General features: G+C 48.4%; 1 protein-coding gene across 1 annotated transcript in view; it reads left to right on the top strand.

The window, feature by feature from the left end:
- LOC119397162 (uncharacterized) overlaps window positions 1–20,609 on the top strand; it is an 84,771-nt gene extending 64,162 nt beyond the window's left edge. Inside the window, exons 8-11 of the mRNA XM_049416469.1 lie at window positions 6,653–6,797; window positions 9,520–9,771; window positions 11,057–11,171; window positions 20,518–20,609. Coding sequence (XP_049272426.1) covers window positions 6,653–6,797; window positions 9,520–9,771; window positions 11,057–11,171; window positions 20,518–20,548 — 543 coding nt within the window. The 3' untranslated portion in view covers window positions 20,549–20,609. The remainder of the gene's footprint in view (window positions 1–6,652; window positions 6,798–9,519; window positions 9,772–11,056; window positions 11,172–20,517) is intronic.
- The last annotated feature ends 361 nt before the right edge of the window (window positions 20,610–20,970 follow it).

Genomic DNA, 20,970 nt, shown 5'->3' with positions numbered 1-20,970 from the left:
GGCACGGGGAAATCGAGGATTGCTCGAAGTTTCTCCCGGTCTGGCTCAATGGAGCCTTCGCCCAGCGTAAACCCAAGTAACTGAACTCGAGTCTGCGCTAATTGGGCTTTCGCGGGATTTAACGTCATCCCGGCAGCCCTCACCCTCCCGAGCACATCGGCAACATGGGCCAAGTGCTCTTCGAAGGTTCGTGAATAAATCACGATGTCGTCGAGGTAGCACATGCAGTATGACCACTTTGCTTCCCCGAGGACGCGGTCCATGAGTCTCTGAAAAGTCGCAGGAGCATTACAAAGACCAAAGGGCATACGAGTGAACTCAAACAACCCTCTGTGGGAGGTGAACGCGGTCTTGCACCGGTCACGCTCATCCATCCGGACCTGTAGGTAACCTTTGGAGGCATCTAACGTGGTGAAGTACCGCGCAGTGCCGAGGTTTCCTACGATGGAGCTAATCGTGGGGAGCGGATAGGCATCCTTACGAGTCACTCCGTTCAGACGGCGGTAGTCTACGCACAGGCGGCGACTGCCATCTTTCTTAGGCACCAACACAATTGGGGACGCCCAGGCGCTGGACGAACGGCGAACAATGCCAGCTGAAAGCATATCGTCCAGCAAGCCGTCAATAACCTGCCTCTTGGCCAGGCTGACGGGCCTGGGGTTACACTTCAAAGGAAGCGCGTCGCCAGTTTCGATCGCGTGGCTCACCAACTCAGTACAGCCCGGCTGATCGGTGAAGAGCTCGTCGTACTCGCGTAACAGTGCCGACAAACGAGCCTTCTGTGTATCATCCAAATGAGTCGCACAGGCGGTCAAAGGATGCGGAGCCTCTGCGTGTCGTGCCGCTCGATCCCGATGGGGATTTTGAGCCGACGAGCGCATAGCGCAGGGGCCTGCCCCCGAACTTTGCACGCGACACGGTTCCGACGCCTCTACTGCACAGGCAGTTGCATACGCCGGCGGGCTGATGAACGGCTTGAGCTGGGAAAAAGGTCCGTCGCGATAGCCGCCATTCGCAATGTCCACAACGATACCGGTTTTTAGGAGAAAGTCCCGACCGAGAATCACAGGAACACTGAGCCCTGGAAGATGAACGAAACGCGTGCGTCTCCTTCGATCTCCCCATGTGACAGTCAACCTTGCGGCGCCAGCCGACTGGGCCACGCCTTTCGCGAGGGTGAATGTCGTTCGGCTGTCCCGCAAGCGCACCGAGTGCTTCCGCAAGTGGGACAACACCTGTTCGCCAAACAACGAAGCGCTCGCGCCCGTGTCTAGCAACGCCGAAAATTCGCGGCCGGCAATAATGACCGAAATAAACGGCGCGTGCGCACCAGCAAGACTGCTTGACCGGTACGCGGAGGGGAGAAGCAAGGGTTCGGCCGCTCGTGCCTTCACGAACGACCCGCGCCCCCGTTTCCCTGCCTCACAGGAGGCCTAGATACGGGACACTCCCTCGCTATGTGCCCTCGCTCGCGGCAGCGGAAGCAGCGCATTCCGTCTCGGGAAAGGGAAGATGCGCCGTCGCGGCCCCTCTCCCGAGGAGGAGCAGCCTCTAGCGGCAGGGGTCGGTTCGCCTGTTGATCATTATGACGAGTGTCACCCTCATCGATGCGCTGGGACGGATTGCGTCCCTGTTCGCGCGTGTCGAGTTGCGGTGCAGCACAGGCTGCGCGCCTCCCGTACGTGTAGGGATCTAACGCGCGATCGCTCACTTCCCAACTGCGCCCGCTTGCAGCGGTAGCCGCAAAGGCAGCTCCGGCGGGCTGTTGCTGTAGGGGAAGGGTCATGGCCCCTCCCCACGCGCAGCGCGGCTCGAGGGCCTCGCTGGCTGGTGGTGGCGGGCGATAGGCGCGCGCGGCGAGAATGTCGCCTTGAATGCGTTTCGCCTCGGCGGCCAATTCCTCTAAATCTCGGAAGCGGCTGCCGCGCAGGTACGCCGAAAAGGTCGGATGTGCCTGCCTGATCACCCGTTCGACGCGTTCCTCGTTCGAAGCTCTGGGCTCAGCGATAGAGAAAAGGTCTTCCATCGCGCGTACGTACTCCTGAAGCGACTCATCAGGAGCTTGCGTGCGGAGCTCGAGCTCGCGCCGCATCCTACTCTCGTAGTCAGCGGGTAAGAATTCGCGCAGGAAGGCCGCGCGGAACTCATCGAGGGTTGCTGCTCGGTGGCCTGAAAGCCGATACCACCTCGCCGCCGTGTCAGTCAGTGCGGCCGGGACGACGCGTCCGAGCACATCCTGATCGTCTAGACCCATGGCTCTCTGGTAACGTGTGAGGGAGTCCAGGTAATCGCGTGCACTTTGCAGATCACCGTACCCGCTGTAGGTCGGAACGGCCAACATGACAGCGGGATGAGTGCGTTTCGGAACAGCCGAAAGCGTTTGGACTGCCCCTGTGAGCGCCTGTATCATTTGGGCGGCATTTTGCAGCAGCGTCTGTGCACCCGCTTCAAAGGAAGCTGTCGGTGTGTTAAAGGCGCGTTCGAGCGGTGGGGAACTGTCTCCGAGCTCGATAAGCGGCGCGGATTCAAAGGGGATACCGGCCGTTGCACCGTTCTCGGGGAGCGCCTGTTGCGCATGCTGCTCGAAGGGGGCACTGGCCCTGTTCTCGAGCAAAGTGGTATCTGCTAAAAACGACAGCGGACAAAACTCACGCCTAGCAGACATAACGCGGGTAACACGGCGAGCCTGATACGCAAAGGCGTGCTGACTCGACTAAAGGCTTAATGAGCCTTTGATACCGCGTTGGGCGCCAGTGTGGTAGCTTCCATGCTCACCGGAGCCGAAGACTACCGCGGGTTCAGGCTTAGCGAGCCACAGGGCCGCGTCTACCGTCGCCTGCTTACGTTTAGCGCACCGCTCCGCACGCGCTCAGCTAGCAAAGGCGTTGAGCGCCGCGCAGCATAAACACAGTGTTCGAGCTAACATACACACACAAACACTTTATTTGCCTTCTGCGGCACCCCAACACACACACAGTACACGTCCGCTCCCGGGCACGGGGAAGCAAAAGGCTTCCCGCGCGGACGATACACCAAGGGGTTCCGCGAAGCACGTCGCAGCTCGCAATGGCGAGCTTTGACACGCCGCTCGGGAAAAGGTCCCTCGCGGCTATGCTGCGCACTCTCGCGATGACCACTGGGCCTGGTCGCGGGAGCTAGGGCAATCTCCGTACGCGTGGGCCTCCGGCAAGTGCGACTCGGCGTGGTACGACCGCGCGCGAGCACTAGGCACCGCTCTTTGGCTTCACGTACGAACCGGAGCTAACACTGAGGTAAACACGCCTGCAAGGATGCCGAGGCACCCAGGCAGGCTACAGTCCAGCGATTCCCAAAGGGGACGTTGGACCGGAAGGAAAATGCGTGCTTACCCAGCGGCGTCCGGGGAGAGAGAGCGTTCGTCCCGGCCTGCCCGCGCGTCAGTCGCCGAATTTCGCGGCTCTCCGACCGCGCGCAGCGCCACCACGAGTGTCGGCGCGTAGCGCAAAATGGCGCCACTCGCCGTCGCGGGAGAACGGGAGAGGGAAAGGATTCGAAATGCCCGCGCAGTGGCTTCGGGCGCGCCTCGGATCCCCACAACCTTTGATGAAGACGCGTCGGGCAGAGGTATCTTGCCGTCAAAAGCTGCGAGTCATCTCAAATACACGTGCGGATCGCCTGAACTGCGCGTGTATTGTTTGCTGCTCGCGTGTTTCTTTAGGGCTGCGCGTAAGAAAACCACAACTTCCGGATTTTCTATACTGCGTAAAACTCGGGCAGCCACTGCGGTGCTTCTTCTTGAAGGCAGTGCGACAGAAAAAGTGCTTTATGCACACTTCTACCTTAACAATTGGATAAGAAGCAGACATCACATGAAAAAAAAAAAAAAACACGCGGTGCACTTGTGCCTTTCAGACAACTTGCCCTTTTTTCCTGGCCAGAATCTACTGCGATTGGCCTTCATACCAGTTTCGTCATTCTCTTGTCAAGGCAAGTTCCGGTATTACGTAAACGAGCTACCCCATCTATCTATCTATCTATCTATCTATCTATCTATCTATCTATCTATCTATCTATCTATCTATCTATCTATCTATCTATCTATCTATCTATCTATCTGGCCACGACTTTGTATTCTCGTGGCCGTTTCGTTAACCTTTATATATACCAATATTAGTATGGCTTGATATGTGCTCGACTGCTGACCCGAAGGTCACGGGATCGAATTCCGGTCGCGGTGGCCGCATATCGTTGGAGGCGAAATGCTAGAGGCCCGTGTACTTAGATTAAGCTGCGCGTTAAAGAACCCCAGTTGGTGAAAACTGCCGAAGTCCTCCATCACGACGTCACTCATAATCATATCGTGGTTTTGGGATGCATGACATGAGTGTACGACGAACAATAAAAGGCAGGTCGTAGCACGGCAGTCATGACATGCATGTCATGTAGATCCTGATTTACGAGCGGGTCAAGGCAATCCTCAAAAATTGACAAAGTGCCGCGACACAAGGACCCAAAAGTGGCATCGTTGCACTCAAACAAGACAAGATAGTCGTCCACGAACCGGAAGCATTTTGCCCCATTGGTACCTTCCAATCTCGCTTCAAGCTTCCTATCAACATGGGCTAGAAACAAGTCACTTAGTATGGGAGCGATGCACGAACCGATACATACACCACTTTTCTGCAAGTAAACACGCCCATTCCACTGAGCGAAGGTAGAGGTGAGGTACACTTTGAGTATATCAAGAAAGCCATTAGAGGCTTTTTGACCACGGCCCTCAGCATCCCGAATGTTGAAATAAATAAAGTTCAAAGTTCAAAGTTCAAAGCCTGCTATTGTAACACCGCACTCGTTTTGGAAAGCAACGGCGCCGAAATCAAGGATTGCTTGTTCAATGACACTCATGAGAGCGCGATGGGGGATAGAATAATAAAGGTCCTTGACGTCGATGGACATGCCCTTGTACGATGCCCTTGTAATCACACATGAGCTCGCTGATGAGGGAGTGCTCAAATATCTTGACTTAAAACTGTCCTTTTTTAACTCGCACGTGTGCTGGAAGTACGAGCCCCGCGCCAAAAAACCTCTCCTGCCGAACGCTTCGGCACATAGTAAACTTGTTAAGAGGGGAATCATCCAAGCATGCTTGCACAACGCCCTTGTCAAGTCCTGCCATCACTCCATCCACGACAGCTTCTTCTCGCAGATAGGTAGATTGAAGGCAGCCGGCTATCCCCGCCACCTTCTCGTCTCTGTTGCTGATAAGCTGCGGGAAAGGTTCAAGCCGTCGAGTAGGTCTCCTGATCTTCAGGCACCAGCGAGAAATAAGGTGGCGGTTATCCCGTATAAGCATGCCATTTCTCATAAGCTAAAAAAGATAGGTGAAAAGGCTGGCATCTCAGTCGTATTTTCGGCACCGCACAAGCTGTCCGAGCTGAGTGTCAGGACCTATCCCGTATAAGCATGCCATTTCTCATAAGCTAAAAAAGATAGGTGAAAAGGCGGGCATCTCCGTCGTATTTTCGGCACCGCACAAGCTGTCCGAGCTGAGTGTCAGGACCAACCCTCTAAAACGGGATGAAAGCGCATGCAAAATTAACCACAAGAATAAATTCGTTGACTGCTCTAGTAGCGTTGTTTATAGCATTCCACTCTCATGCGGACAGACTTATATCGGCCAGACGGGCAGGTGCCTTAATGTACGTTTGCAGGAGCATAACCAAAAGGTACGCAGAGGGACAGAAGGTTTTCTTGCAATGCACTGTTCACAATGCGGGTGCGCTCCAGCATTTGATAACACACAGATTTTAGCTAGGCATCGTCAGGACAGCACGCGCATAATCATTGAAGCTGCAGCAATCGCTAAAGGCAATTGTATCAGCAAACCTTCAATCGCCCTCACTGAAAAAGAAATAGATTACCTAAGTTCATCCGACCAGATAACCTAGACATACTTCGATTGCTTCTCCTGACGTCTTTTCGCGCTTTTGTGGTTTTTGCTTATTAATTCTTTTTGTTTCTTGGTTCCCTCTCCATGCCTGTCGTCATGCGCAATTCAAATGAGCGGTGATCACGCGTGCCTACTTGTTCTCGTTTTTCTATGTTTGTGTTAATAAATTTCTGTTGGAAGTCAGCGCTAGTCCTCGTCGTTTCTTCGTCCTTGTGTATCCCACGCGCTGTTCACGTCAATATGGAATACCAACTAGCCCGGTCATACACCTTGCTTCAGTTCAAGTAAGGACAGTGATGGCTAGGACCTCGACAGGCCAGGAGTTTTCTTTATTGCATGGTTTCGTTTCGACAGCTATATCCGCCATTTCCTTGTTGTGAAAGGATATTGTACTGGTAGGCGCTGATTGCGACATTCGGATACGCTGTCTTTAGCTAAATTAGTGGATTGTTTCGCAGTAAAGGTAGATTAACAATTATAAAAACGGACCATGAAAAACAGCTTACTGCGGTTCGAAAAGATCTGTAGATATGGATCGGGTCGCATCTTGTACCGACTCTAAGCTAGATAGCCAGATTCAGGAAAGTGCATACTCACCGACCTCGCATCGTGATGCCGTGCTTCGTACCATCGTGGGGTCGCAACAGCGTGGCATTGCTATCAGCAGAATGCCGCGCCTATCGCTGCGATCGGATTATGGAGCACAAATTGTCTGCAACGCAGTTCCTCTGCCTGAAAAGCGGGCGCCCAGTGGGGTCAAACGAGCAAGGCGAAGTTGTCTTCCGCACTCCTTCCATGACGCGTGGCTACTACAAGAGGCCACACGAGACCGCCGAGCTCCTGGACGCCAACAGCTGGTGCCACACGGGTGAGCGCGCGTCAAGGTGCTCAACTGACGGAGTATGCTGCACAAGCGGCGCGCAAAGGACGCGTTCACACACATGAAAAACTATTGGGACAGCTACTAATTAGTGGCGAGAAGACTAGAGAAACAGCGGAGCTGGTGCGGCTACCCTCCTCCTTTCTCTCTCTGCTCACACCCACTTCCCTCTCCTTCCCTTTGCTATACAAGACTATGCTATTATCTACCCTCCTCCTCACCCTCACTTCCCTTTCCCCCGGCCTTGGCTATACTGTACATTGCTATGCAATGCTATACCCTCTACCCTCCTCCTCTCTCTTTTCCTCACCTACAAGGCAGTATCCAATGAGTTTTATTATATTCAGTTTGCTTTCTACAGAAATTAATTGCTGAATTACGGATACTTTGGGCCGTTTACCATGTTCGTAATTTTTTGGAGGGGGAGTTGTGTGGCTCCGGCAGAAACTGCGTATTTTAATCGTACAGGGTAAGGCAAAATTTAAAAAAAAAAACTTTTTTTTCGTTGCAATTTGGGAAGTTTATTCCTTTTTGCATATTTTTCATACTCGTGCTCTTCTTAGAAAAGTCTCTTTTTTGTGTGTGGCTGAAAAACCGTTTTTCCGAAAGCAAGTAGTGAGTGAACACACACCCCATGACCAGCCCCTCGTATGCGCTTCGTGCTTACGGTCAATTTTTCTAAAAAAGGAAAAAAAAAATGCGGGATGCTTGCACTAAGTTGCGCAAAACTTGGCCCAGCGAAGCTGTTCGATCCGTTTGATCCTCAGCTCGTCGTGCTGCAGCACGGGAATCGCAACGCCGGCAGCAATTGGATCCAGCGTGCTTGGCCGAAGAAGCGGCCGCCAAGAGACGGTGACGGGCGGATCCGGAATGCGCGCAAATCTTGCTACTCTGAATGTGTTGAAATCGCTGTATTCATCGAATAGATCAGAAAGCTCGGGTACTTTCTTATGTTTGAGGTAACGAGCGCAACCTTGCAAAAATCAGCTGAGAATGAGAAAGATCAGGGAAGTTGATGTTCGGAATTGTGTCCGAAATCTTTTAGGTAGCTAGGTGATTTTAGGTAGCTAGAAAATTTTTATACCTGCTGACGCAGGGTGTGCAAACATTTACACGTGTGTTAGCGTGGTTATTAAAGTTTTCTTGGTGACGCGATGTGGAGCAGCTAAATCTTTATACGTGAAGTGTCAGAGAGAGGATAACTTTGCTACGTGTGATATGAAGGAGCGCTCATAAATATTTAGAGAAGAGATGAGGCAGGACGGCTAAACTTCAGTGGCTGCGAAATGTTATATGTGAGGCGAGCTAGGGTGGGTAAATATATGTAGAGGAGATGAGTAAATGCTGGTAGCAATTTTTTCATTGTGAGCTTGAGCTGACAGCATGGCTTACGTCGAGTTCGAGGAAGAAAAGTCAAAATGGATTGCGCTAAAGATTTCGTGCCGACTACTTGGTCCATGTTGAACTAGCATCGTGCTGCGCAACCACAAAAGAAATACTCTGGAAGAAGAACAAACGGATTTTCGCAGATGGCTGTATTATTTATCACGGAATAACGAACTCCTATGATTCACTAAGTATTCAAAAAGATCTCGACCAGTTATCCCTATGATGCGACAATGGCTTAGGCAACTAAACGTGTAAGACCATGAGAAGAACCCGGCACCTTCATAGCACAAACTACACTTGCTACCTTAAAGAAGCCCCCCTCGAATTCCGCTAACTCCTATAAATACATTGACATTAATATTGCCAACGACATTCCCTGCAATATGCACATTGATTACATAACCCGCAATGCTAACCGTACTCTTGGCTACCTGAGCCGTAATTTTTCGAAAGCGCCATCCACTTTAAAACTAATTCTGTATAAAGCTTTAGTCCATCCAAAACTACAATATGCATCCAGCATCTGGGACCCCAGCGAAGCCATATTAATTGATACCCTCGAACCTGTTCACAATCGCGCCGCCCGGTTTATTCTGTCAAATTACTTCCGCTGTGCTTCTGTGTCCACAATGAAGAACACCTGCCCAATCTGTCTTGACGTCGTAAATGTCTTCGTCTCTGCCTCTTTCACAACATCTATCATCAAAACGAAGTGCTAAAAAACCGTCTTTTTTCTTCAACCGACGTACGTTTCATCACCTGTGGACCACAAGTTTAACGTTGGCGTGTCATTTTGCCTAATCAACCTGTATAATGACTCTCTCTATCCCAAAACGAGCACAGAATAGAACCATCTTCTTGCCTCCATCGCTGCAATTGCCGACACTAACATCAGCAGTCCCATTCAAGATGCCTTATTTTGTCAACTCGTATTTCATGATGATGATGATGAATAGTGGTAAATGGCGCAAGGACCGCTGACGGCCAAAGAGCGCAAAGACGAAAGAGTGTGAGAAGAGAAGATGCTGTGAATATAATGGCGTGATGGATGACAATGGGTAGATGAAACTTGTATTTTCATACATCGTATTACTGCGCACTTGTATATGTATTAAGCACTCCTTTTTGTAATGCCCTCAGGCTCTGAAAGTATTTCTAAAAAATAAATAAATAAATAAATAAATAAATAAATAAATAAAAGGTATATCTGTCCTGTCTTAGATAGCAGCCTGCGTTCCTCTGTTTTCATGTGCTTGCGAAGCCCCTTAATAGTTCAGTGGAGAGTGCCAGCCAATCTGGAACGGCATCTTGCGTGCTCCAGGCGACGTTGCGTTCTACGACGAATCCGGTCGCGTGCACATCGTGGAACGGCTGAAGGAGATGATCAAATGCATGGACAACCAAGTGGCACCCGCCGAGCTGGAAGACCTGATCATGAGCCGTTGTCCGGCGGTTGCCGAGGTGGGAATCGTCGGGCTGCCCCACCCTGACTACGGAGAGGTGCCCACGGCGTTTGTCACGCTCAAACCAGGGCAGGAGATATCCGAGAAGGAAATCAAGAATATCGTAGCCGGTGCGTATCGTGAGAAGTCTGCTTGCTTAAATTCGAGTACATTGTTGCATACCGCCATCACCACTGTCGCCATACTGCACGCTCAGCGATGCATCTCGGTAATCAAATCAACATAGTATCTTACTCATAAGTGCTTCAAAATCGCGTAAAACGCTAGGCTAATTATCAAACACGTCAGTTTAATGAACTGTTGCTTGCATCTCAACCCTTTATTCGGCGCCTACATAAATTAAGCCTCGAAATTAACTTTCTTGCATGTGAAAACTTCCCGCTAAGTGAAAAAGACACGACGATTATCGCAGTATAATGCGATTGATGTAACGTCTTCGCTCACTTAACATTGTCGCCTTCGCGAGCATAACAGATGCGGTCGATGGTTTCTCGAATTCCGAATCGGCGACATTTTTGTAACAGGCGAAAAACAAAACAAAACGAAATCCACGCAGGATTCGCCTAAGTGATGCGTAAGCGTGGAGCTTTATTGCGGCAAACTCCACGATTCCTTCCCTTTCCTGGAACATTGTTATCGAGCGTCATCGGCACAGACTATTTTAACTTTCATCTCGAATGATGAATATAATACAACTCGCCCAACTGTCAGTTTTACTCACCGTGGTCTCACTGCAATATTTCAACTTCTCTAGCACTCGTCAGCGTCTTGAACGGCCTCATGGAAGGCGCGTCGCGCGACCACCGAAACGCGTGTCTGGCAAAGTAGCTGACTGGGCTAGTTAGTTGTGCATACTTGAAAGCAACAGCGCAAAAAACGGACGGCCATGGAAAGGAAACACACGGGACAAGCGCTGCTTTTTGCGCTGTTTATTTCAGGAGTGTCTGGCGTTAAATTTTCGCAAAGTCGTAATTCCTGGTGTCCTCCATGTCGTCTTCACGTCTTGTCCTAGATGTGGTTTTAATTTCACCACCACGAGATACTTCAACGAAGCCTTCATAGAAAGCGCTGTCCTTTTACATTGATTTTCTGGGTAATTCGCCAGCACAACGCATTCATGTGGCCCAGATGCATTCACATTCCGCAAGCGAGAATGTTAAGCCCACTGATTAAGACATTGGACTTTTGGATCGTGGGGCCCTACATTCGAAACCCATCACCACCAAGAAAAGGTGTTTTGTTTTATGCACTTATATATCTACAGCGGTTTGTCTTATGTGAAAGAGGGACGGACACACAAACACGCAGCTTTCTTGCTGAGTCCGCATAGAAATGCTTGCGCAATATGAATAGGTTAGAAAGTATGTGTGCCACTGCACATTTCACACTGCGCAGAAAACTTGGCTACGTACAAGCAGCTGCTGGGAGGCGTGTACTTCCCTGCCTCGCTCCCGCGCACAGAAACGGGCCAGCTGTTACGCTCGGCGCTGCGGAAGGACCCAAATTACAGGTTGGTGGCATCGCCTGTCGGATCCGGAACGACATAGCTCGGCAGTGTATTCCAACCGGTTTGCGCATATCGCTAATAGCTACTGAAGCTAAAACACCGTGTGCTGCTCTGTACTGCCAAGTCATTTGTGCTTGTTTGTGTACCAAAATCTTTCTTGAGGAGTACTTTTTTTTTTGTAGAGAGCAGGCTCTGCAGCTTATTTTATGTGGCTTCTCTGCAATAAGTTGATAGCGTAGGTCCTGGATGTCCTGGCTGTACGTACGTCACCGGCAGATACACCATGCTGCAGCACCAAGTCATTCTACATTATATATTTTATGCAAAATAGCTTCGCACACGATGTTACAACGAAAGGACTCATACCGTGCCGCCTTTCAGCTCATTCACATATTTCCGAAAGCGGGAGAAAATAGAAGTTGAGCTCTAATTTGCATTTCGCCAACTCACTTCCTTTCACGCAGCGGCATGCACAAATTAAGTGATGCAGCCGCTTCACCAGAAATCAACCTTTAGCAGCGTTTTAATACACCTATACATCGCTCCCGACGTGGTCGGAAATATATAGTTGCACATATAATGCAGCGCTTCAGGCTTATTCTCACGGCCGTGATCTTCAGCACCGCAAGAAGGACCTGAGTTCTTCAATACATAGTTTGTTGGCGTTTTGAATGCTCAAGTTTCCGTGTTATAAACTCACACGAGCGATTCCAACTGTGAGAAAAGCTTTACGGGCATTGCAACCTATGCCGATACTACGTATACTCTGGTGATCAATGTTATGCGAATACTTTTCGGGAACATAACCAAACCGCGGTTACCAAGTTCAGTTACCTAATGGCGAACCGTGATGGTTAAAACGACGGGCAGCTGATTTCTTGTTTTGGGGTGAAATGCCATAGTGGTAACACGTTAACGTCGTGGAACATTCCTTGTCAGATGTGGATCTTCAGTAGTGATTTCAGTAGTGAGTTCGTGAAGCGCTATGCTCTAGACTGTGGGAGCGCACTAGCGATTGAACGACGTGGGGCAGGCAGGTAGAAGCGCACGACAAATGTTGCCGGAGCTGTAAAAAAAAATAGTATTCTCTTTATCAAGTCGTGGCGTTTCGACGACATCAAGTAGATTCGAAGGCTCAAGTCGGAGCTCTCGTATCGATAAACCTCAGATCCATTCCTCGAGAGCTGTTTTGAGAAGCGTTAATAGAGCTTATACTGTGGCTCATCAAAGCGTTTTGAGCGTCTCAAAATTCCAACATGGCGTGCTAGATTCAATAAATCGCGATTAATCAAGGATACGCTATTATTTTAAATGCGAAGCATTTCTTTGTGAACCAAAGGCACTTTGACCGTTTCTATCTATCTATCTATCTATCTATCTATCTATCTATCTATCTATCTATCTATCTATCTATCTATCTATCTATCTATCTATCTATCTATCTATCTATCTATCTATCTATCTATCTATCTATCTATCTATCTATCTATCTAGCCGCTTACGTCAGCCCTCTCGTGGTCGTCTCGTTAAAGGGACACTAAAGGCAAATAACAATTTATGTCAGAGTGAAAGCTCAATGTATGACAACTTCTAAAACGGCAATATTATCAACAGCAGTGCCCTATTTACCCAGAAATTAAGCTAAATGTATCACATGATGAGCGCCACGAGTGGGACATTTTCGAAGTGATCCCGATGACGTATGAGAGTCTGCGTACATTAAATCACTAGTAATCAAACTAGCAGCAATAAAACAAGAACCTTCCGTGCATCAAAAGACGTAATAAAATGCTGTTTGTTCGTTTCCGTTTGATTCATGGAAAAAAGAACCTCTGTGGTGTTGCCATGGGGAACGGCGCGCATGGTTCAAAGGTTCCGTTTTCGCCGAACTGCGCTTCGCCCGGCGACTGCTTCGCTCACGCAGTCTCGTCTCAGTGGTATTTTCGGGATCGCGTACTGCCGCGTGTGTTTTGCGCGCTCGTGAAAGTCGCTCTGACAGAAAGTTCGACAAAATGCCGCATGCATGTGATATTGCCGGATGCCCGAATGGTGCACAACGCCAGTGCTGCAGCAAGGAAACCGATGTGTCTTCTCACTGGGTGCCGCGGAATGAACCCTTACGCTCGAAGTCTCGTTGTCAAGTTCTCCGTCCACATCCATTGCGGCGATTGCGGCAAGCTTCGATGGCTTCGATGGCCGTTGTTGCTGCTGTGAGTCCCGCTATTTTCTTTCGCTCTGCTGCTACAAGCGCCGGCGGCCGCGCAGTAAAGGCGGGCAACGTTGGGCACGGCAGCAGTGACGTACGAAAGTCTGATTTCAGTGCGCTAACGCGATGCGGACCACTGAAACGTGATTTTATTTCAAAATAAGCACTTCCTTGGCATAAAAGTAGCACTACGAGGTTTCTGGACCGCTATTTCAACAATGAACGTCGACTTAATATTCGCCTTTAGTGTCCCTTTAACCTGGTATATACCAAAATTGCCACAGGAGGACGTGAGTGCATGACCAACACGATCAACAGGTCATGACGTGAATAATGTAGCATGCCTCTCACGACCGTCATGAAGCCCTTTCCCGCAGCCACGTGAGGCGCATACCCGTGTACCATAGCCTATGAAATGCAGGTATGCGGCACACGTGATTCACTGTTTATATCCACCCAGGAATGGCGCAGATAGACTTTGGGAACCTTAATGCCATCGCGTTAAAAAGGCCATGTCGCAGAAACATTTGTTGCCGGTAAGGCAAGAAAATCCCCATAAACCCGAAGAATAAAATCACGGTTCGAGCCGGAATCGAACCCAGACATTCTGCGCGGTAGTCAAGTGTTCTACCATTGAAACACGCCAATGCCTAAAACTGCTTTGGAAAAAAACCTTACGCTGGCGCCATCTCGCGGCGACGTCAACTGGGTTTGCAGTGTTGGCTATCCGTTTTTTTTTTTTTTAACAATGCGACAAACATTACGTATGTACTCCTATGATTAAGCAACGAAGAAGGGTAACTTAAGGGCTCGTTTTTCTTTGTTGGATACAACGTTAATGAGAACTCACAGATAATCAAGCCATAAAAATGTGAAGAAATTAAAGTGGACAAGAGAATTTGCTCCCTGCCGACGGCAAGTTGTCTTTTCGTCCGTTATAATTTATTCACATTTATATCGAAATTACCGCAAATAACATCCCGTATATACTTTCCTTGCCTTGATTGTCTGTTTTCATTAACGTTATGATTAAGCGTTGCTTCACCCAAGAGGACCCCTCCCCATGAATTTTTAAATTTAATCTATAAATTTTTAATGTATATATACACGAACACATAAAAACATGCGCACGCACGTACAGGACGGGTGGTCGTACCCTTACCCTTACCCCTCCCTTCCCCAACCCCGAAAACAATCTTCTGGGTACGCCTGGCTAGGCCCTTGGCTATCAGACAGCAAGCATTCCGTACACTTGCAGTAACATACCTGCAGAAGCAGCGAGTAACGCTTAGACTTCATTGCGTGGCTCTTGTCGCAATTCCTGCGAGGTAGGAATCTGCACTGGGTTTTAGAGGCGAAGCACCTGAGGGTCTCGTCTTGTCGGCGTGTCATGTAGTCGTCACGGTCCATCATAAACGGGTATGTGCCACAAAAATTGGGTAAATCCCACTACTCCCCTATCGGAAAAACTACCATGGTGGATACTGGAAAAGGTGGTGGATATGGTGGAAATAATGCTGGGTATGCTGTAAATCATGGTGTTATAGTGGACAGTGGTGGGTGGCAAGGTGTACGTTAGCTGGGTGAGGTGGAAAGGATGGTGGACGATGGTGGAGAGTAGCAGCAAAATACTGGGTAGGGGCAGGAGACAGCGCCCACTATGGCGCGAATGGTGGAAAGCAGCGAGGGAATGGTGGGTGAGGAAAATGATGGTGTACCATGCTGCACCATGCTGGAGAAGCTGCACCAAACACCGTCATTATACTCGAAAGCAGTGGCAACTATGATGAGTATAATGTGAAATATCATTGCAGTGCAAATGAACAGCATTTTGAGCGAGTTGGTAATGCCTAATGGAGCAATGTAAAACTCAATAGACAGGATATCGAGCTTGTTTTGTATTTGTAATGCACCCCTTGTAAGCATGCATTTTTGTTTATTTCTTGTTGACTGACATAAAATAAATCTATATTTTTGTGGTGAGTGGTCGAGCCCCTTGAGCTTTCGTTTTCAATGTTACATTTGTTTGCAGTGCCTATTTTATTGATCGCGAAAAAATGCTCAAGAGTGTATTGCCTGATTATTCGTAAATTTTAATACGATTTTCTTGGCTGAGAATATTGATTCGAGCACGAAGAAAAAGCAAAATTAGTGATCACTGGATAGCAGTTAATTTTTGGACTTCCGTGGGATGTACCTACCCGAGACCACGCCTGTTGCGCTTTAACATTCGCGCTGAATTTGCTGCTCGCTCACATTTATGATAAGGCTGGAAGTAAACACCAACATCATGTGCGCTACGGATGTAAATGTTGAGAAAAAGGTCCGTGAAATGCATGCTGCAACCGAATCACCTCGCGTAAACAGATTGACAATGTACTGTATTGCAAAAACAATTTGCGGCTTGAGCCGAGAACCTCATTTAGACGGGGGCAAGGTGCAAAGCACAGCCGTATACTTAGATTTTGGCGCACGTAAAGAGCCCCAAGTGGTCGAAATTTCCGGAGCCCCCACACTACGGCGTCTCTCAAAATCATATCGTGCTTTTGGGACGTCGTCAAACCCCAGCAGTTATTATCTGAGCCGAGCAGCTGCTTCCCAGCTCCCTCCTCCTCGCTGCGCTGGTAGCGGCTTACAACCTAGCCTCTGAGATAAACGTCTACTGCTGGTCTCTGAGGCCGTGTTCGCCATAGGCGCAGTCTCAATGGCGGCGGTGACGTCACGTCCGCCATCGTCGGAAGTGAAATTCGTTTAGGCCGTGGCCACTGGCGTCGCCGCTGTCGTCCTCCCAGATTTTTCTTTCCTGTCATGGCGGCGCGCAGCTTACAACGTGATCATGGCGTGGTGATTGTGTTTGTGCTGATGCGGTTGATTTTCGTGCGTGCCAGTGCTTTGTGGTTTATGTTGCGGTCATTGACTTAGGCGGAACATCTTGAATCAGTATGATGCGCGGTACACGGCACACTAAGTGAGCGGCAGGCGCCAGCTTCCCAAGTACGATTCCTTTGTTGGTGATCATCGTCGATGAAGAGTGCCGGAATAGTTTCTCGCAACGCGCGCTGTGGCATGGAGAATCGACGTGACAGTTCGTGCACATGGGAACTCACCATATTGCCTCTAGACCGACGGATGCCTGCAAACGGGGTGGTCAGCCAACGCCGACTCGTTACATCACCTGAAGACCGGCGGACGTCGCAACGTGTACGCTGCCAGCATGATTCTCTTGCGAAAGGTAGGTGGCTGTGAGTGCTACTCTGTGCACGTTATGCATTATTATTGCTGTATGCGTATTGCCAAGGGATATTGAATACGGTGGTGCTGAATGTCTTTGCAGTTGTGTTGAAGCTGCTCCCGCCCGACGTTTGTGAACAGCTTAATCGCTCCTGTTACAAAGTGCTTGAATATGTGAGACGTGCGCACTACCCGCCGTAAAACTGAAAACATACATCAAATTTTCGACAGCCTCTCGTCTTACACAGGTATTTAACAATCGTCACTGCACTTGTAATAACCAAATTAAAAATATTATTGCTACTGCCACCGGGTTGTGCTGTGACTGCGAATCGGTGAGGCGCGATACGTTTCATTTGGCGATGCAATAAACAACACTGATTATGCTAGCACCCTTGTGCACTCATAAGTTTTTACGTCGGAAATAACGGGAATTTGTTCAGAATCCGCCCCTGAAGGACGATATAATGTGGTAGGTGGGCTTCCGGGGAAGGCGGAATGGGGCGGGGGTTCGGCACTGCGGCGCTAGCGTCAACTGGCCGGCTGTGTATCCCCGTTGGCTGGCCGCCGGCATCGTCCAATGTGGATTTCTTTTGCCGCTGCAACGTTTGAAAGTTTGGGCTGTGGTTTCGGTGTGTTTTTTTTTCTCTTGCTCAACGCGGGCTATCGAATCCCGCGTTCATTTTGCGAGGGTTAGGTTAATTGCCGCGAGAACTGACCCACTTGTGGTTATAATAAGATTTATTTCAAGGGCTACAATCAAGTGAACGCTGCCGACCTGTTGCGAGGGCAAGTAATTGTCCTCGCACGGAATGCCGGCACTATTTCGCTTACGGCAACTCGCGAAAAAAATAATACAACAGCCGGTAGTACCTCACCAGCTGTGGTGATTTGTAGTGCAATTTTACTGTATTAATTCAAAAGTCACTTAGTCGTAAGTTCAGCAGACACGTATAAACTGTGCGAAGACGAGCGAAGCGCAGAGAACACACACACCGTGCGCTTCGTGTGTGTCTGTTTATTTCTGTCTTCTAACGTGTTGTCTTCGCCCAGTTTAAAAGTGTCTGCTGTATCTATGAACCAACTAGCCCAACAACATGCCATACTTGCAACAAGCACTCACTATAGTACTATTTATTTGTTTGAAAGGAGCAGTGTAAGACACATCAATATATTGATTATAAACAAATCATTTATATTTTTAATGATGCTTTTTAAATATTTTTCAGGTTGCTTGGAGAAATGTATCTCTTTGTAGCCGCTTCAATTATAGCCACCGAGGAACTACCGTGATGTCGTGGTGAGGGTTTTCTACAAGGGTTTTCTGCAGAAGCTGCCCGTCGAGGCAAAGGAGTAAGCATAACGCCAAGAAATGTAGAAAAGGGAATAAACTTATTCACTGAGCCAGTGTGTTTTTTGCTTAGTGCAAACATGGTATTATTGTGCCTGTTTTGCCTGATAACACATTTGGAACCAAAGCTGAGAGTTACCAATCTGTGGTTAACCTGTATGCCTTGTGTAACAAATATGTTTTGAAATATAACTGAAATAGCATTGAAAGAGAAATAGTTCATTGACAAATATGCCCGCCATCTCCATACCTGCCGCGTACCTTGTACACAGCATAATTTTTTAGCCACCAAGGCTACCGTCCACCATCTGCCCACCTAAATTACTGTCCACTATCCACACACCTTGTCCACCATCCACCACCGTCCACTATCCACCCACCACCGTCCACCATCCACCACCGTCCACTATCCACCCACCATCCACCAGCGTCCACCATCCACCCACTACATTAATCCACTATAATGGTGGATGGTGGTTTCCACCATGTCCACCATTTGGCTTTTTCCAATAGGGTCGCTACTGGTCATACATGCATATCATGAGTTGAAGGTTCGTCGTTACTGCCTAAAACATTATGCTTGGCTTAGCAGCGGTGTCACAATCGCCGGCGAAAATTACCAAGGCGCTCAAGTTTATTATCTAAAACCAGAGACACAAACGTGGATCTCTACGGTAAAGTCATCTATTTGAAACGCCACTTCTTGAAACATATCTGCAAAGTGATAGTGCGTTACTCGCGACCGGTCCACTAAAAATGAAGGAGGCAACAGTTAGCCCAACAAATAGCCGACGACGTTAGTGGAGCTGAAATACCCTTCCCTACATGCCGTAGGGAACTGAAACCGGACATGAAGGGAAGAAGAAAAAGTGGTATTTTAGGGTAACGTGCATTCCGACGCAGTTTTCCGGCGATGTTAGTGGAGCTGAAACACCCTTTCCTACACGCCCGGTTACAGGCTTGGCACCACTAGTGCCTCATCGAAGAAATCTCTTTCAAAACAATGTGGCAAATTACCTCGGTCAGGCCCTTCTTCTTTTTCTGTCTCTTCTCTCAATGCTCATTAGCAGCGATTTTGCTGTTGGAAACACCGGCGCACACTGCATGCTTCGCCCCACCCCAGGTTTCACGTTAGGGCAGCTGAAACACCTTTCCCTGCATGATTCGCCCCTCCCCAGTTTTTTTTTTTTTTTTAATTGTTGAAGGCTGGCGTCAGCGCGGACAGATGCTGTCGTTGTTTGGATCATCCGGTTTGTCGACGGCGACGAGCAGCAGGACAAAGCACGCATCAAGAGACAAGCCGTAGCTATCGCGCATGGGGCTGACTCCACGTTCTTCTTCGCTGGTCTCATTGTGTCATTCCAGTGGTTCTGACGCAGACAAAAATGATGCAGCAGCCGCAGGAGCAACGGTAGTTGAAACGAAAGCTTCCAACTGCACGAGCATGATTACACGTCACTCAGTGGAAAGAGGCCTAGGGGCCTCTTTCGACTCAGCTACACATTTTTTTTTTTTCAATTCAATTCTTTGTTTGCAGGCGTAAAGCATACGGAAATACCAAAACTGGTTGGACCCATAGCGAAAGGCTAGTTGCGGGTCCAAAAAATAAATAAATAAGAGTTCGATGTATAAAAGAAAGATACATTACATCCATAGATATAGGAAAGAGCATCACTCTAAGGGATCGTTTTCTTTGTTACACTATTAATGAGAACTAACCGGCAATAATGCCAAGGAAAGTATCGGGGGTGTTATTTGTTGCAATTAGGATATAACATTTATATCCTCACATTATATAACATTTATATCCTTGTAGGTAAACATGAAACACAAGTAAACATGGCAAATTCTTGCATTATTACGTAAGGTTAAAATATACATGGCTAATCTTGAAAAAACAAATCACTAGTTAAGAATGGTATTTTTAACAGGTTTCAGCAAGTTACTGACAAAAAAAAACATGATTGTTCCCATTGATAAACACTGTTCAGACTAAGTAAGTTTTTTTGAGCACTGATGAAAAATTATTTGCTTCTTTTATTTCTGCTGGTAGTTTATTCCAAATTGTTGGCCCTAAATACTGTAGCAAATGTTGTCCGTAAGTATTCTTAGTTGGGGGAAGATTGAAATTTTTGTATGCTTGATTTCTGGTCACTCGAGAGGATGTGTAAAATAAAGAAATATGAAAAGGCAGTTTGTTTTTAACGATATTGAAAGCACACGTGAAAATTTTTAATTCGTGTATCCTATCATAGGGCAAGATATTCATTTTCCTCTGTTCTCGGGCTTATTTCTGGTGGCCGATATGGTTCATGATGCTGCGAGAATAAACGCTGCAAATGAGACAAGGACGTTCGTGTCGTATTGTGATCCCTGTCTGTCTTGCAGCTTTTATTCTCATATCAACGACAGCATCTGCCCGCTACGTCAGCTTTCAACAACTAAACGAACCTGTGTATATTCCGACCTGGCAGTGGACACTGCGGCAACAGCCACGCAATGGCGCCTCACCAATCCTTGAATGCCTGGTGCAAACGAATGGTCTTTGTCGGTGCTTGCAGGTTGCCCTGTGAGCATGCGGCTGCCTCCTGACCTGCTCGAACCAGCGACCTTCCCGGAGCAGCCGCCATCCTTACACGGACTTATTTGAAGCGCGGATAAATTATTTCAAGCCATTTAGTGAAGCCGATCCTCTTCTGGTGGTCGGGAGTTCGTGCGAGAGTATCATCGAGGCGCGCACCAGATGAGCCACATTATTGCTTGACGCACGGCGCACCTGTCCACGTAGCAGATTCTTCGTCATATAATTTATAAATTGAGCGTCTCTCGAAGCGTGATATTAAATTCACAACCATGTTAGTCTTTCAAGGAGTTTCGCGAAATTCGGCATTTCGTAATAAATTATTTAGCGACAGCCGTTGCGAAAATCATTAAAATGCAGAACGTTTCTGTAAACATGGTTTCTCCTGCTTGTGTTTGTGACTGAAAATGACAATTACCCTGCATGACTTTTC

This window comes from Rhipicephalus sanguineus, chromosome 6 (assembly GCF_013339695.2).
Source record: "Rhipicephalus sanguineus isolate Rsan-2018 chromosome 6, BIME_Rsan_1.4, whole genome shotgun sequence".
Classification (NCBI taxonomy): domain Eukaryota; kingdom Metazoa; phylum Arthropoda; class Arachnida; order Ixodida; family Ixodidae; genus Rhipicephalus; species Rhipicephalus sanguineus.
The sequence above is the reverse complement of the archived record's forward strand: the minus strand, read 5'-3'. Positions and strand labels throughout refer to the sequence as shown.